Source organism: Microcaecilia unicolor, chromosome 9 (genome assembly GCF_901765095.1).
Source record: "Microcaecilia unicolor chromosome 9, aMicUni1.1, whole genome shotgun sequence".
In the NCBI taxonomy this organism is placed as follows: Eukaryota; Metazoa; Chordata; class Amphibia; order Gymnophiona; family Siphonopidae; genus Microcaecilia; species Microcaecilia unicolor.
The window spans coordinates 133,835,898-133,850,971 of NC_044039.1; the positions used below are offsets into that span (position 1 = coordinate 133,835,898).

The following is a 15,074-nucleotide window of genomic DNA, read 5'->3' on the forward strand; positions in this document are numbered from 1 at the left end:
TCTAGGTTCTCCTGAACAACTGCTGTTAGATAGGCCAGGCGCTTGTAGAGAGAAAGACAAAGGAGATACACTTTCTATTACATGAAATGTGTCATGTAGCTAGAAAATGTATTTTACAGTCGTGGGCTACCTCTGAACCACCAGCTTATTGGAAATAGAGGAACCAATTACATCAGCTCTTGGGAGGCACAAGAGGCTCATGGCTCTTTAAAACGTAAAATGCAAGTCATGTTGGTCTAATCAGGTTTATCTACAAAACTTGTCACCAAAGGGTATAAGGCTTATCTTAAATAACCTATGACTTGATAAAATAGGAGTGATACAGAGAAGTATGGTAGCCAAAGCTTGATTAAACTTGGGTGGAAGATGGGGGGAGGGGGAGAGGGATATGGGTGTGTGTGTGCGCTCTTATATTTTCTATTACAGTTGCCGGTGGCCATAAGAAACCAGGCTTCTGGTGACTAATGCTGATAGTTATTGAGTAATGAGGGAGAGGGATTGATGTTTGGGGAAATGGCAAGATGAAGGGGTGTTATTTTATTTCTTGAAAGAGATGATTGTTATTACTATTTGATCTGTATTTTGGGTTGGAAAATTAATCAAAAATAATTGTTTTAAACTAGAATATAGCATACTAAAACATGTGGAACAAATTTGTTTTTATTCCTTCCAATTCAATAGAATGTTGAAAAGTCTGTCTGAAGGCAAAATAGTTCTCAAAAACTTAATAGAACATAACCAAATTTTTCAAAGGGGCAAAACAAAGGAAAATTATCACATCTGAAAATAGGTCATATTGGACTGGGCATTTCAAAGAGACTCCTCAAAATGATGTATTTCTATAGGAGAGGGAGTTTCAGCACCTGCAACACAGAAGCCCTACTGTAAGGAATTGTTTATTTTAAATTGCCCTCCCCCAGCCACAGACACACACAAACACGCTCACCCACCCATCCACAGAATAACAGTATGCATGGTTCATCTAACTTAGCCAAGGAAGTAGCTCAAGGCCTATCTGCCACTCTGTACAGAACATCCAAGTTGCCGCCTCTTTACCTTTGTTAGGATTGTTTGTACCTGCCAGTCTGTGCAAGTTACACCCCTTAGTGTCATTTTTGAAGTGTGAAAGTAATCTGTTTTGCTTTGATCCCATTCTCTTGTTATATAGGAACCTCTGCTGTACTTATTCCACACCTTTTTGAATTCTGCCACTGTTTTTGTCCATGACAACTCCACCAGGAAGGCATTCCAGATATCAACCACCCTTTGTGTGAAAAAATATTTCTTGATGTTGTTTTTACATAAGAACAGCCATACTGAGTCAGACCAATTGTCCATCTAGCCCAGTGTCCTGCTTCCAACAGTGGCCAATTTTGTTTTGCAATGCCACCATTAAGTAGCCATTTACTCAGGTCAAAGTAAGTTATATTTTGTGTGTGCGATGTATTACGTTGGTCCATGATGGCTGAGCCATTACTGGTTATCACATTGAAACCAGCATCCCATCGCCATAGGGGCCATGCCCGATAGCCATGCAGTAACAGCCACGGGTGGGTATCTTTACTGCAGGATCCCAAGCAGGAGCGTATCTGACCTTCAGCGGTAGGGGGGACCAGAGCTGAGGTGAGGGGGCACATTTTAGCCCCCCCCCCCGGAGCCGCCATCATTGCTGACTCGCCCCCCCCCGCTCACCATCGCCTACCTGGGCTGGCGGGGACCCCATCCCCCGCCAGCCAAAGTCTTCTTCCTTCCTTTCAGGTTTCTGACGTCCTGCACGTTTTCTTCTTCCTTCCTTTCAGGTTTCTGAGTCTGATGTCGTGCAGGACGTCAGACTCAGAAACCTGAAAGGAAGGAAGAAGACTTCGGCTGGCGGGGGATGGGGTCCCCGCCAGCCCAGGTAGGCGATGGCGAGCGAGCGGGCAGGCGAGCCGACGGTAGGGGGGTCCAGGGCCAAATCTACGGGGGCCCTGGCCCCCGTGGCCCCATAGCAGCGACGCCCCTGATCCCAAGCCTGATTGTGTGTTTCTTTACTGTAGGATCCCAAGCCTGATTGTGTGTTTCTTTACAGCAGGTTCCCAAGCCTGCCTTCTTCAGTTACTTCACTGCAGGTTCCCAAGCCTGCCTTCTTCAGTTACTTCATCATTCTGAAAGCATCACTGATCTGCAAGAGAACTGTTTCAGGGAAACTATATTGCCGACCAGATGATGTCACTGATGGAGCTGGAATAACAGCAATGATAAGTTGTTTTGGGATCCAGCAAGTATCGCGTCTTACCGGCCAATAAAATGAAGTAGCGGGACCATGAGGATGCATAAAGCTTATGAAAGCATCTTTCTGTTCAACTGACGTTTCACAAACGTTTCCAATCCACCATAACAGCGCACAATAAACGATTGGACAATCAACGAATAAAATACGAATGAATAAATAATTATATCAATACTTTTAAGCGACTATTAAGACTCAATTTCCTAGAAATGAAGAAAAATTAGCGCATCAAGCGTACTAAATATAACATACTTTGACCTGAGTAAATGGCTACTTAATGGTGGCATTGCAAAACAAAAACATATCAGTGTTGTAGAGCACAATTTTCTCTTTCAGATGATACTGTTCACAAGCTGATTCAGGCAGACTCTTTTTTAATAATTGGCTTTGAACTTTGGTACATTTTACCATTTGCGCTGACAGTGCCAACTTTGAAGAGATCCTGCAGGGTGGTTATAGATGCTGGTTAGTTCATACACTTCAAGTTCTTGCTGACCTCCTTCCAGTCTGCTCTCCAACTTGCCAAGCAGGACTACTACATCCAATTGACTAACTCTATTGGTTCAAACCCTAAATGTCTCTTTGTCACACTTAACTCTCTCCTCAAAGCGCCTTCTCCTCCAACTCCCCCTTCACTTTCTCCCCAGACTTTGGCTGATTACTTTCATGATAAGGTTCACAAGATAAAACTTGAATTCACAACCAGATCTCCTCCACCCCTTCTTCCCTTAGTCCACTCTCCCAACCCTCTTACCCCTACCTCCTTTTCTTCCTTTTCCGAAATCACTGAAGAAGAAACTTTACTTCTTCTTCAATCCTCAAAACTAACCACCTGCTCCTCTGACCCTATTCCCACTCACCTACTCAACACTATCTCTCCTGCTGTCACCCCTTTCATCTGTCATATCCTCAATCTGTCACTTTCCACTGCGACTGTCCCTGATGCCTTTAAGCATGCCGTAGTCACCCCACTCCTCAAAAAACCTTCTCTGGATCCTACCTCTCCTTCCAACTATCGCCCCATCTCCCTCCTTCCTTTCTTATCCAAGTTACTAGAATGTGCTGTCCACCGTCGCTGCCTCGACTTTCTTTCTTCTCAACCTATTCTTGATCCACTCCAATCTGGCTTTCATCCCCTTCATTCAACTGAAACAGCACTTACTAAAGTCTCCAATGATCTATTCCTGGCTAAATCCAAAGGGCTCTATTCTATCCTCCTCCTTCTCGATCTTTCTGTTCTAGGACCTCTCCTTTTCTCCATCTATACTTCCTCCCTTGGTGCTTTGATCTCATCACACGACTTTCAGTATCATCTTTACGCTAATGACTCCCAGATCTTTTTTTTTTATTATTTGTTGCATTTGTATCCCACATTTTCCCACCTATTTGGAGGCTCAATGTGGCTTACAATACATCATGAATGGTGAAGGTATATAAGAGAATGTACATTTAGTATTACAGAAGGATCTACCTCTCCACACCAGTACTCTCAGCAGAAATCCAGTCCAAGGTATCTGTCTGCCTCTCTGACATTGCTACCTGGATGTTTCACCGCCACCTGACACTCAATATGTCCAAAACTGAACTCCTTATCTTCCCTCCTAAAACCAACCTCTCCCCTTCCCCCATTCTCTATTTCTGTCGACAACACGCTCATTCTTCCTGTCTCGTCTGTTCGCAACCTTGGGGTCATCTTCAACTCCTCCCTCTCCTTCTCTGCCCATATTCAACCGATTGCCAAAACCTGTCGTTTCTTCCTTTATAACATCGCCAGAATTCGCCTTTTCCTTTCTGAACACGCTATCAGAACCCTCATCCACACTCTCATCACCTCTCGCTTAGACTACTGCAACTTGCTTCTCTCAGGTCTTCCACTCAGCCATCTCTCTCCTCTTCAATCTGTTCAAAATTCTGCCGCACGACTAATATCTTGCCAAAGTCGTTATGCCCATATCAGCCCTCTCCTGAATCACTTCTCTGGCTCCCTATCCGTTTCCGTATACAATTCAAGCTCCTCTTGTTGACCTATAAGTGCATTCACTCTGCAGTCCCTCACTACCTCTCCACCCTCATCTCTCCCTACACTCCTTCCCTAGAACTCCGTTCACTAGGCAAATCTCTCCTAATTGCACCCTTCTCCTCCATCGCTAACTCCAGACTCCGCTCCTTCTATCTCGCCGCACCTTATGCCTGGAATAGGCTTCCTGAGCCATTACGTCTAGCTCCATCCCTGGCTGCCTTCAAATCCGGGCTAAAGGCCTACCTGTTTGATGCTGCTTTCGACTCCTGACTTATAACTTTTATCTTATCCTTCTGTGTCCTTCTGTCTGTCCTTCCCTTATCCTTTTTGGTCCTGTCTGTTTGTCCTGATTTAGATTGTAAGCTCTTTTGAGCAGGGACTGTCTTCTTCATGTTCAATTGTAAAGCGCTGCGTAGGACTGGTAGCGCTATAGAAGTGAGCGCTATAGAAGTGATTTATAGTAGTAGTAGTAGGTTAGTTGCAAATCTGGCAGTATTATGTCAAGCACAAGCATAATGCTTGTTCAAAATTTCAAGTCCGTATCTTTGTTTGCATGGAAGTTGTTGCGGTCTAAATATTGGTCCAAATAAGTTCCGATGAGTCACGACCAATTTTGATGCACACTGAGTCAACTTGTTTGACTGGATTTTGCATCCATAATGTTAAAATGTATTTCATCAGAATTAGCATCAAAAACTGTACAGGATTTGAATTTTTTAGCCATGTGTTTGGATTTTATTAGACCCCAAAAATGGCATTTTGGTAAATGTCGCGCGCTCATGGACTGACAACCTTTCAGAAAAGGGGGTCTAGATCTGCAATTATTGCAGTCAGAGACCTCAAATTTTGGGGAACTTCGTTTAACACCTGACTCGCGCAACAGATAAAATTTGAACAAAATTGGAGAATAATGATGGTGGGAACTTTTTTTTAATTTTAGACCACTTGGCATGGAATGACCCTTGGGAAAAATCCACTACTTATTTCTGGGATAAGCAGCATAAAATGTATTGAACTTTTTTGGGATCTTGCAAGATATTTGTGACCTGGATTGACCACTGTTGGAAACAGGATGCTGGGCTTGATGGACCTTTGGTCTGTCCCAGTGTGGCAATACTTATGTACTTATAACCGAACTCCAAATTATTTTACTTTTACTTATAGACACAAAGGGGAATCTTATACAGGATGCCTACGTTGGAGGCCAAGTACACATCCATTTTCAGGCCGTTTTATACCCTTGGTCCCTGCGTGTCTTTATAAAATAGCCTCATAAAAGCTGCACAATTCTGGCTAAAATGTAGCCACCTATGTGGCTGACAAACTCACATAGGGGTATATCTTACGATCTAGAGTGCATACCACTTAAACTACTTCACCACATGTCCTTTTAGTACAACTACTTATCATGCGGTGAATCTGTGAGGTAATTTTATAAGAATCCATGAGAAACCTTTTATAAAATTATCCAAAATGGGCAAAATCCTTTAACTTGTATCTTACTCAGACTGTAAAGAGATCCCTGAAAAAAAGGTGGTCCTCAAGTACTTCCAGTAAATCACCCAGAGGCTTATCAAGGGCAAGAGAGCCTGAAGCCATAATTCCAACAAACTGATACAAAATGCTTCACTAAAAACTTTTCTTCCTTACCTGGAGAAGTGAAAGGTTAAATTTAGTTGTTTCCAAGCAGGGAAAATAAACTGTCCTTTTAAGACTATAAGTTCTTCACTGATTCAATGTCAGACACAACACACAGTAAACTCTAGACCAGTGGTTACCTAATGTGTCCTAGGGGAACCCCAATCAGTCATGTTTTCAGGATACCTGCAATGAATATTCATGAGTGCATGCAAAGCTAACTCATGAATCTTTTTTTATGGGTATTCTGAGAACCTGACTTGCTGGGGTTCCCCCAGGAGAGGTTTGGCAACCACAGGTCTAGACTGATGAGCATAACAAACAATTACTTACCATCTGCAGAGTGCACATGAGAGCTGCCTATCTGATCAACCAAAAGCATGAAAACAAATCCCAGGACTAGGGAAACACCAATGTAAGCATGTAACTTGGAATGGTCGTGTTCATGCACCACTGTCATCTCCACTTCCTTTTCTGCTTCCACCACCTTCTGGGTCTCAGTGACGCCATGATGCTTCCCTAACACACACACAAACAAAAAGGCTGTCAGCAAGGTTATTCTGAAAATCAGTTCACTGTGTATTCTTTGGATTTTTCTGCAAACATTAACTACAACAAAAGAAATTATTATCAAGGCTTAAATCTGAACACACACTACATCTGGATAGAGCATCTGAACTACTGAACAAAATGGAACAGTTGAATAGCAAGAAACAATAACATTATGGGGCTCATTTTAGTTTAATCAGGCTTTCCCATATATTAAAGCGGTTTACAACAACCAAATAAAACCAATAAAATACAGTTTAGAAAGGAACTACAACTCAAAAGGTATACAGAAGTTATACAAAAGGCAGAAAACAATTCAAGAAAGATCTAGTAAATGAAACCTGCTTGCTCTCCCACCAACCAGACCTCCCCTAGGGATCACCTGAAAAAGCTTTAGTGAAGAGATGAATCTTTAAAGCTACCCTAAAACACTGATAACATTGCTCATCCAAAAAATATAACGTGGCAGAATGTCGTTTCTCTTTCAAAAACGTCCGAACTTGCGATTTTTGACAGCTCAATTTTAAACGTTTTGCTCCACAGTTCATCCAAATTTCAAGGTGGAGTGTTTTGGGCAGGACATGGGTGGCACCAAAAGAAAACCTTTTTCTGCAATAATGGGACAAAATGAAAATATCTATGGTCAAAATTTTGTTTTCCATTCCTTTCCTAATTATATCTAACATTCTATTTGCTTTCTTAGCCGACGCCGTACACTGAGCAGAGGGTTTCAATGTATCAACGATGACGCCTAGATCCCTTTCCTGTTCGGTGACTCCTAACGTGGAGTCTTGCATTACTTAGCTATCGTTCAGGTTCCTCTTTCCCACATGCATCACTTTGCACTTGCTTACATTAAACGTCATCTGCCATTTAGATGCACAGTCTCATGAGGTCCTCTTGTAATTTTTCACAATCCTCCTGTGATTTAACAACTTTGAATAACTTTGTGTCATCAGCAAATTATTACCTCACTGGTTACTCCCATCTGTAGATCATTTATAAATATTTTAAAAAGAAGTGGTCTCAGTACAGACTCCTCAATCTGGAAAGTCCAAGACCCATTCGATCATCTAAGAGTAAACACCACAGGTCACTGCTGATATGCTTTGTGGAGAGAGACCAAGAGCTTACTTGGCTTATTGCCATATCGATGATAACAACCCTAGCATAGTCCCTGTGAGCCCTCCTAAATGCCCCTTCAAAGTTAAGAATACTAGAGGAGAGTTTTCTATTATGGGCACTAGTGTAGGCTATAACAGTCCCACGAAGAACCGCTTTTGCGGAGTCCCAATATAAAATAGGGGTCTCTCTATGTGGGGCATTGTTAGTGCAGTAATCTTCTCATTGGGCCTGTAAATATGTTTGAAACTTGGTGTCGTGGGCTAAATAGGATAGGAAATGCCAGGCAAGGGCTCGCTGAAAATGAGGTGCTGCCATGAAGATAAGAGTTACAGGGGCATGTCTGAAACCAAATGGCCTCCATGCCTGCATCCAGCACCTAGGCAAAGCAAGAGGTCAATATCAATAAATAGTCAATGCGGAAAAAGGAGCCATGTGCGCGGGATAAATGCTTGTAATCCCTGGTGCAATAGACGCCACTGATACACCAGGTCCAAAGACTGACAAAAAGCAGATATCCCCTGAGTGGGCTCATGATGAAGCAGACCTACCTAAAAGGGAATTAACCGTTAGGTCGAAATCTCCTGCCACCATCAAATGGCCCAAATAAGGGGCACAATGGCGGGACAGGCTAGAAAAAAAAACCAACAAACTGAGCATCAAACTGATGCGGAGCATACAGCACCAATAAGATTTGTTCTCTGCCTTGAAGGGTCAGCTTATAGATAATGGACCTCTTCATCCCTCCTCAGAACCGAGGCTGAATACTGGAGAGGTTTACAGAACAAAATGGCCACCCCGTCACGGCGCCCACCACAGGATGAGCTAAACACCTCTCCCATCCATAACCACCTAAGTTTAAGATGTTCTGTCTCCATGAGCCTGGTCTCCTGTAAGCAGGCCACATCCACCTTCAAATAGTTCTTATGGGATATCTTAGACCGCTTGACTGGGAAAGTGATGCTACCCACATTCCAGGAAAAGCACTTCACCCCCAGCAACACAGGAGGACAAAATCTGGTTCAAGCAAATCAGATAACAGACGTAGCACACAGATTCCTGAAGCCCAGTCTCCCCAGGAATCCACAACAGAGGGCAAAAGTACTTTTCCTCCCATGAACACATGAATGGCAAAAGCAATGTATGGGCGATTTGTTTTGGACATTTTAAGCAGGACATTTTCTTTTTGGACTTAGATTTTTTTTTTTTGTTCTGAAAATGCTCTTCCACATTACATTACATCATGACCTGGACATCTCAATTTGAATATACCTTCTAAAATGCTGCTCCACTTCTATGGATTTTAGGTTCCACTGTCACAAAATTCTTCAGACAACATTCAAAGCACTTACATGTTTAGCAGTGGCCACTAAGCATATTAGGTGCCCTGTCTATTAACTTTCAGCAGCACTATATGTACAGTCTTAAAACTTCTTACAGACTACTCTGGCGCTATGCGAGTGGACCAAGGGTGGAGCAATGGCATTCCTCCCAGCTATATGGAAAGCTGTTGTTATTCATCTGCAATCCATATGGCTAAACAGCTTAATTTTGTTCAGCAAAATGGCTGTTCTAGCTTAGGCTGCGTGTTAATATAGGCAGCAGGAGTATACTTCTTTGTAGGCATCAATAAACATGTGGATACAGGTGAGCCGAGCCGGTTGATGTAGTGTACCTAGATTTTCAGAAAGCCAAAAATGTCCTCATGAGAGAGGGTGGTGGTGAATGGAATTCGCTCGGAGGAGGGAAAGGTGAGTAGTGGTGTGCCTCAAGGATCAGTGCTGGGACCGATTCTGTTCAATATATTTGTGAGTGACATTGCCGAAGGGTTAGAAGGTAAAGTTTGCCTATTTGCGGATGATACTAAGATCTGTAACAGAGTGGACACCCGGGAGGGAGTGGAAAACATGAAAATGGATCTGAGGAAGCTAGAAGAATGGTCTAAGGCTTGGCAATTAAAATTCAATGCGAAGAAATGCAAAGTGATGCACTTAGGGAATAGAAATCCTCGGGAGACGTATGTGTTAGGCGGGGAGAATCTGAAGGCGACGAAACAGTGTGACAAGGCGGTGGCCGCAACTAGAAGGTTGTTAGGCTGCATAGAGAGAGGTGTGACCAACAGAAGAAAGGAGGTGTTGATGCCCCTGTATAAGTCGTTGGTAAGGCCCCACCTAGAGTGTTGTGTTCAGTTTTGGAGGCCGTACCTTGCGAAGGATGTAAAAAGAATTGAAGCGGTGCAAAGAAAAGCTACGAGAATGGTAAGGGATTTGCGTTACAAGACGTATGAGCAGAGACTTGATGACCTGAACATGTATACTCTGGAAGAAAGGAGAAACAGGGGTGATATGATACAGACGTTCAAATATTTGAAAAGTATTAATCCGCAAACGAACCTTTTCCGGAGGTGCGAAGGCGGTAGAACGAGAGGACATGAAATGAGATTGAAGGGGGGCAGACTCAAGAAAAATGTCAGGAAGTATTTTTTCACGGAGAGAGTAGTGGATGCTTGGAATGCCCTCCCGCGGGGGATGGTGGAAATGAAAACGGTAACAGAATTCAAACACGCGTGGGATAAACATAAAGGAATCCTGATCAGAAGGAATGGATCCTAAGGAGCTTAGCCGAGATTGGGTGGCAGAGCTGGTGGCGGGAGGCGGGGATAGTGCTGGGCAGACTTATACGGTCTGTGCCAGAGCCGGTGGTGGGAGGCGCGGCTGGTGGTTGGGAGGCGGGGATAATGCTGGGCAGACTTAAACGGTCTGTGCCCTGAAAAGGACAGGTACAAATCAAGGTAAGGTATACACAGAAAGTAGCACATATGAGTATCTTGTAGGGCAGACTGGATGGACCATGCAGGTCTTTTTCTGCCGTCATTTACTATGTTACTTCTGACAAAATTAAAAAGTCATGGGATAGGAGGCAATGTCCTTCTGTGATTCTGTGGATTTGGAATTGGTTAGTGGACAGAAAACAGAGGGTAAGATTAAACGGCCATTTTTTTTCAATGGAGGAGGGTGAATAGTGGAGTGCCGCAAGGATTTGTACTGGGACCAGTACTATTTAACATATTTATAAAAAAATCTGGAAATCAGAACGAGTGGGGTGATTATAATTGCAGATGACACAAAACTATTCAAAATTGCCAAAACACATGCAGACTGTGAAAAATTGCAGAATACCTCAGGAAACTGGAAGACTGGGCATCCAAATGGCAGATGAAATTTAATATGGACAAATACAAAGTGATGCACATTGGGAAGAATAATCCAAATCATAGTTACGTGATGCTGGGGTCCACCTTAGGAGTCAGAACTCAAGAAAAAGATCTAGGTGTCATTGCAGACAATTCGCTGAAATCTTCTGTCCAGTGTGTGGGAGCAGCCAAAAAAGCAAACACGATGCTAGGAATCATTAGAAAAGGGATGTAAAATAAGACCAAGAATATTATAATGCCTCTGTATTGCTCCATGGTGCAACCTTACCTTGAGCATTGTGTTCAATTCTGGTCACTGTATCTCAAAAAAGGTATAGTGTAATTAGAAAAGATTCAAAGAAGAGTGACCATATGAGGAAAGGCTAAAGAGGTTAGGCCTCTTCAGCTTGGACAAGAGACGGCCGAGGTCATCGAGCCTCCCGGTTCAGTCTTCTTGGCTCAAGACCCTCGTCTCCAACTCCTCGAGCCGCCAATAGTGAGCATCAAAATGCTTACGAATCTACTCAATACTGGCATGCATTCTATTGAGCTAATCTTTCAAAGACGTTAAGACAATTTTGGAAATCTCGTGTGTGAATTCACCAGTGAGCACTACCGCGGGGCCATCAGCCACCTGCACCATCTTTAGGGATGCCGGCTGTCCCTTTTCGCATGGCTGTTGAGAAGTCCGAAGCAGCATCACTAGCCCCGAGCCAAAAAAAAAAAAGGATGCCAAGGACACCCAAGGTGCAGGGAAACCGGTAAGATCCAAAATAATGCAGATGTGGAGCTAGGGGCCATGGTTCAGGAGTGGCTTATGCTGGGCTGAGCAGGAGCTCAGGGCACACACACCTGCTCAGCTCCACTGCATATGGGAAGTACCTCAACTCTGCAGCCCATTGGTTTTATAAAGTATTATCTGGTGTTAACACTATTAACTATCTATTCCACTGCAAAGCTGAAGAGCCCTAATCTGTTTAGCCTTTCTTCCTAGGTGAGCAGTTCTACGCCCGTCTCTATATTTTAGAAGTACATCCTGATGCTGGCCAGGATGAAGAAGCATGTGCTTTTTAGAGTCTATGGTTCTTAGAGGTTTTATAAAAACTCTAAAAGTACCCATTTAGGATTTAAAAGGTGAGCCATTTCATGATCTGAGAATATATTATTGTTTAGTGCAGAGAAGGCTAAAGCCAGGAGCTAAGAAGAGCACACCCAAAATTTGACACACAAGCATTTATGACACATTGGATTGTTAGAAATTAAGATGATCAGAATTTCAGTATTGGGGACAGACTACCTCAGCTGAATCCCAATCAACGTCGCTGGATGCAATTGTTAGACTGAGGAAGAGAGGGTTACCACTTAAGCATCAAGCTCCTTGGTACTGCCAGGAGATTGCTGTGGCTAAACAGGATTTACAGGAGGAGGGAAGAAATGGAGGCACAGAACGTTAACGGAGTTTACAGTTGTGCAGCTCCTGTAAATATACCTCTCAAGTGGTGATGCATAAGCAGTGAAGGAAAATTTTATTCTGCCAGATTTTGTGGAATGAGCTTAAGGAGCTGTTAAGAATCTGACTTGGTCTGAACAGAGGGGGTAGGAGAGTCCCCATATTCATCAAGAAGAACTAGGGATGTATTGGGTTTTAAAGGCTCGGAAGCTGCAGGCTTTGCTGGGCCTGATTGGAGGTTTTGAACAATCTATTGAATCAATTCCATCACAATAAATGTGGTCCTCTTTCCGGAAAGTTACAGAAGAGATAAGGGAAGTTATTTGAAAATTGAGGTCAGTCTGTAATTCTATGAACTCTTGCCTGCTGGCATTAGTTACGGAAAGTAAAAGCAAAATTTCTCTCTTACTTAGTCCTCTGTGTGCTGGCCTTGGGGGAGGTTCTTCAGTTTTGTTTTTTTATAAAGTGATGGTGCATCATGTCCTCAAAAACAAAAAAGAAAACACCTTCTCTGGACCTCATGCTTCCATCCTCATACAGGCCGATATCAAATCTGTCTTTCTTGAGTAAGATTTTGGAGATGCTGGTGTTTAGGAGATTATCTAGATTTGTTAAAGATGAGGGGATAATAAATGAAGGGTAGTCTGGGTTTAGGAGGGGGTTCAGCACAGAGACAGTTTTGGTCTTTGTGCTGACATGTTGTATAGGGGAATGGATTCATGTAAATGTTTTGTAATGGTCTCACTGGATATTTCTTCTGCATTCAATACTTTAAATCATGGCATTTTGTTACAGAGACATGAAGTGGGATGTGAAGGAATGGTGTTGAATTGCAGGGCTGTGTGTTTCAGTTAATATTGGGTGATAGCTCCTCTGTATGGTTCTCAGTTACATCATAGGTACATCAGGGCTCCAATCTACCAACTATTATGTATTGTCTATAATGAAAATATAATAATAATAATGTTTTTAATATAGGTCAAGCAGCTTTTACACACCTTCTGATAGCCAACACACTTTCACAAAGTGGAGAAAAAAAAAAAGACCTCAGCAACTGCTCAAAAGCACACAGGCTAGAGCATACAACCAGCCATCATCGGTCAGAAAAAAGCTCCATTCATTAAACCAGAAGATCAAAAAGACTACAATGACACCTCTTCCAGGAACAAAACAAAAAAACTGGTGATAGCTATGCAGTATTAATATGATAAACACTTCTCTTCAAAAATTATTTCAACCATCTCAGGCATAGCTCACTTTTGAAGATGCAACAAGGAATCCTCGTTTTTGCGATAGCTGCTTCAGGGGAATGATTTGTGTACCACGACCACAGCCGTCAGGAAGATGGCAGCTCCTCTTCTTAGACGCCAACTTATAAAAGACTCACATAAGTAATTTTGACTCAGTAAGTACCAACCACCCCATCCAATCAAAAAAAGACAGACAATTCAATCCTCTCGGTTCTGTGGTGCAAAAAAAGTATATCCAATGTTGTTCCCTTTGTCGTAGATGCCTGCTAAACTTTCCACTGCAATTAATCCAAATGAAGGCAAAACCTATGCTCCATCAGCCTTGTTTTTAAGGACTGAGTAAATGTAAATGAACTCACAAGGGTACTGAATCTGATATATGACACCAGTAGATTCACATGTGGCGACACTTCATAGGACACATTTTTTTTACCACTCTTCACTGCCTCATAGCTGGTATCCTCTATCATGATAGAACACACAGTGCAATGGGCCCAGACATCAGGCATTTAATAACACATCGTCCATACCGAATTTTGACAGAGCCGATCTCCTAAATTCAATTATGTTGATAGGAGAACATCATTTTGGCTTTCTCAAAACAGTCATGTACTGTCAATACTGAAAAATGCTTCGTAAATCACTCTACACAGTGTCAATGAAGACACAGTGTATTTCATAATGAAAGGCAAAATCTCATCTTCTTGATGTTTCACCCGATATTGTGATAGAGACTCACAATCTCAAGTTCTGCACTTTAGATTTATCATCATTATTAGAGTTACAGATGTGCCGATAGTGCAAAAACTGCACATAAGGAATATTAGCTCGCATGTGTGTAAGGTACATACCGACATAATCAAGTAAAGAGTTTCAATCAGTTGGATTGATGACTGGAAGAATCTGGGGGACCCTGCACCCTTGTCTCATGTTCAGAGCCCAAGGTGTGTCCAAAGTAGTAAACACAACACAGATTACAAGTGAATAATTAGCAGAAGCCGGATTCAAGGAAAGACTTGCCACCACTGCAAACTTGAGCAGCTGTCAGACAATCTTTCACCCCTGTTTCCAGCTAAGCTACTTTTTATTAGCACATTTCAGCATACAGATTCACTCTTTGGCATGATAGCATAATTGGCAAGCATGTTTCACATAACTTTTCCTAGGTCTTTTTCATACAGATTCAAGGCCATAACTAGAACATTAGGTTGCAAAAGATATGAATTAATTATACATTTATGGTTCATAGTATTCAAGGTCTCAGTTCTCTGCTTTGAGAGAAACTGATCAATTTTTCCTCATTACATGACTGACTTTCCAGTTCTCCCTTAACCCCAATAGTCCAGTATAACTTGGTTCAGTTCAATTTCTTCACAATAGACCCCCCTCCCCCCCCCCCCCCCCATGATTCTGTTCAGAATCACCCACACAAGGAGACAAAGGAGTGGTCAAATAGAGAGGCGGTGACAGAAAGCACATTCTTACATATTCACCAAAGGGAGCAACCACACTGCAGAAACCAGCACAGAACAATTAGCAGAACCATGAAGCCTATTACAGTAAGGAGAAGGCAGCCAGCTAGC

The 15,074-nt window shown here is 42.6% G+C and overlaps 1 protein-coding gene across 1 annotated transcript in view; it reads right to left on the reverse strand.

Moving 5' to 3' along the window:
• Window positions 1–15,074, reverse strand: part of SLC39A9 (solute carrier family 39 member 9) — a 111,798-nt gene that overhangs the window by 56,950 nt on the left and 39,774 nt on the right. The window contains exon 3 of the mRNA XM_030213750.1: window positions 6,261–6,446. Within this exon, the coding sequence (XP_030069610.1) occupies window positions 6,261–6,446 (186 nt within the window). The remainder of the gene's footprint in view (window positions 1–6,260; window positions 6,447–15,074) is intronic.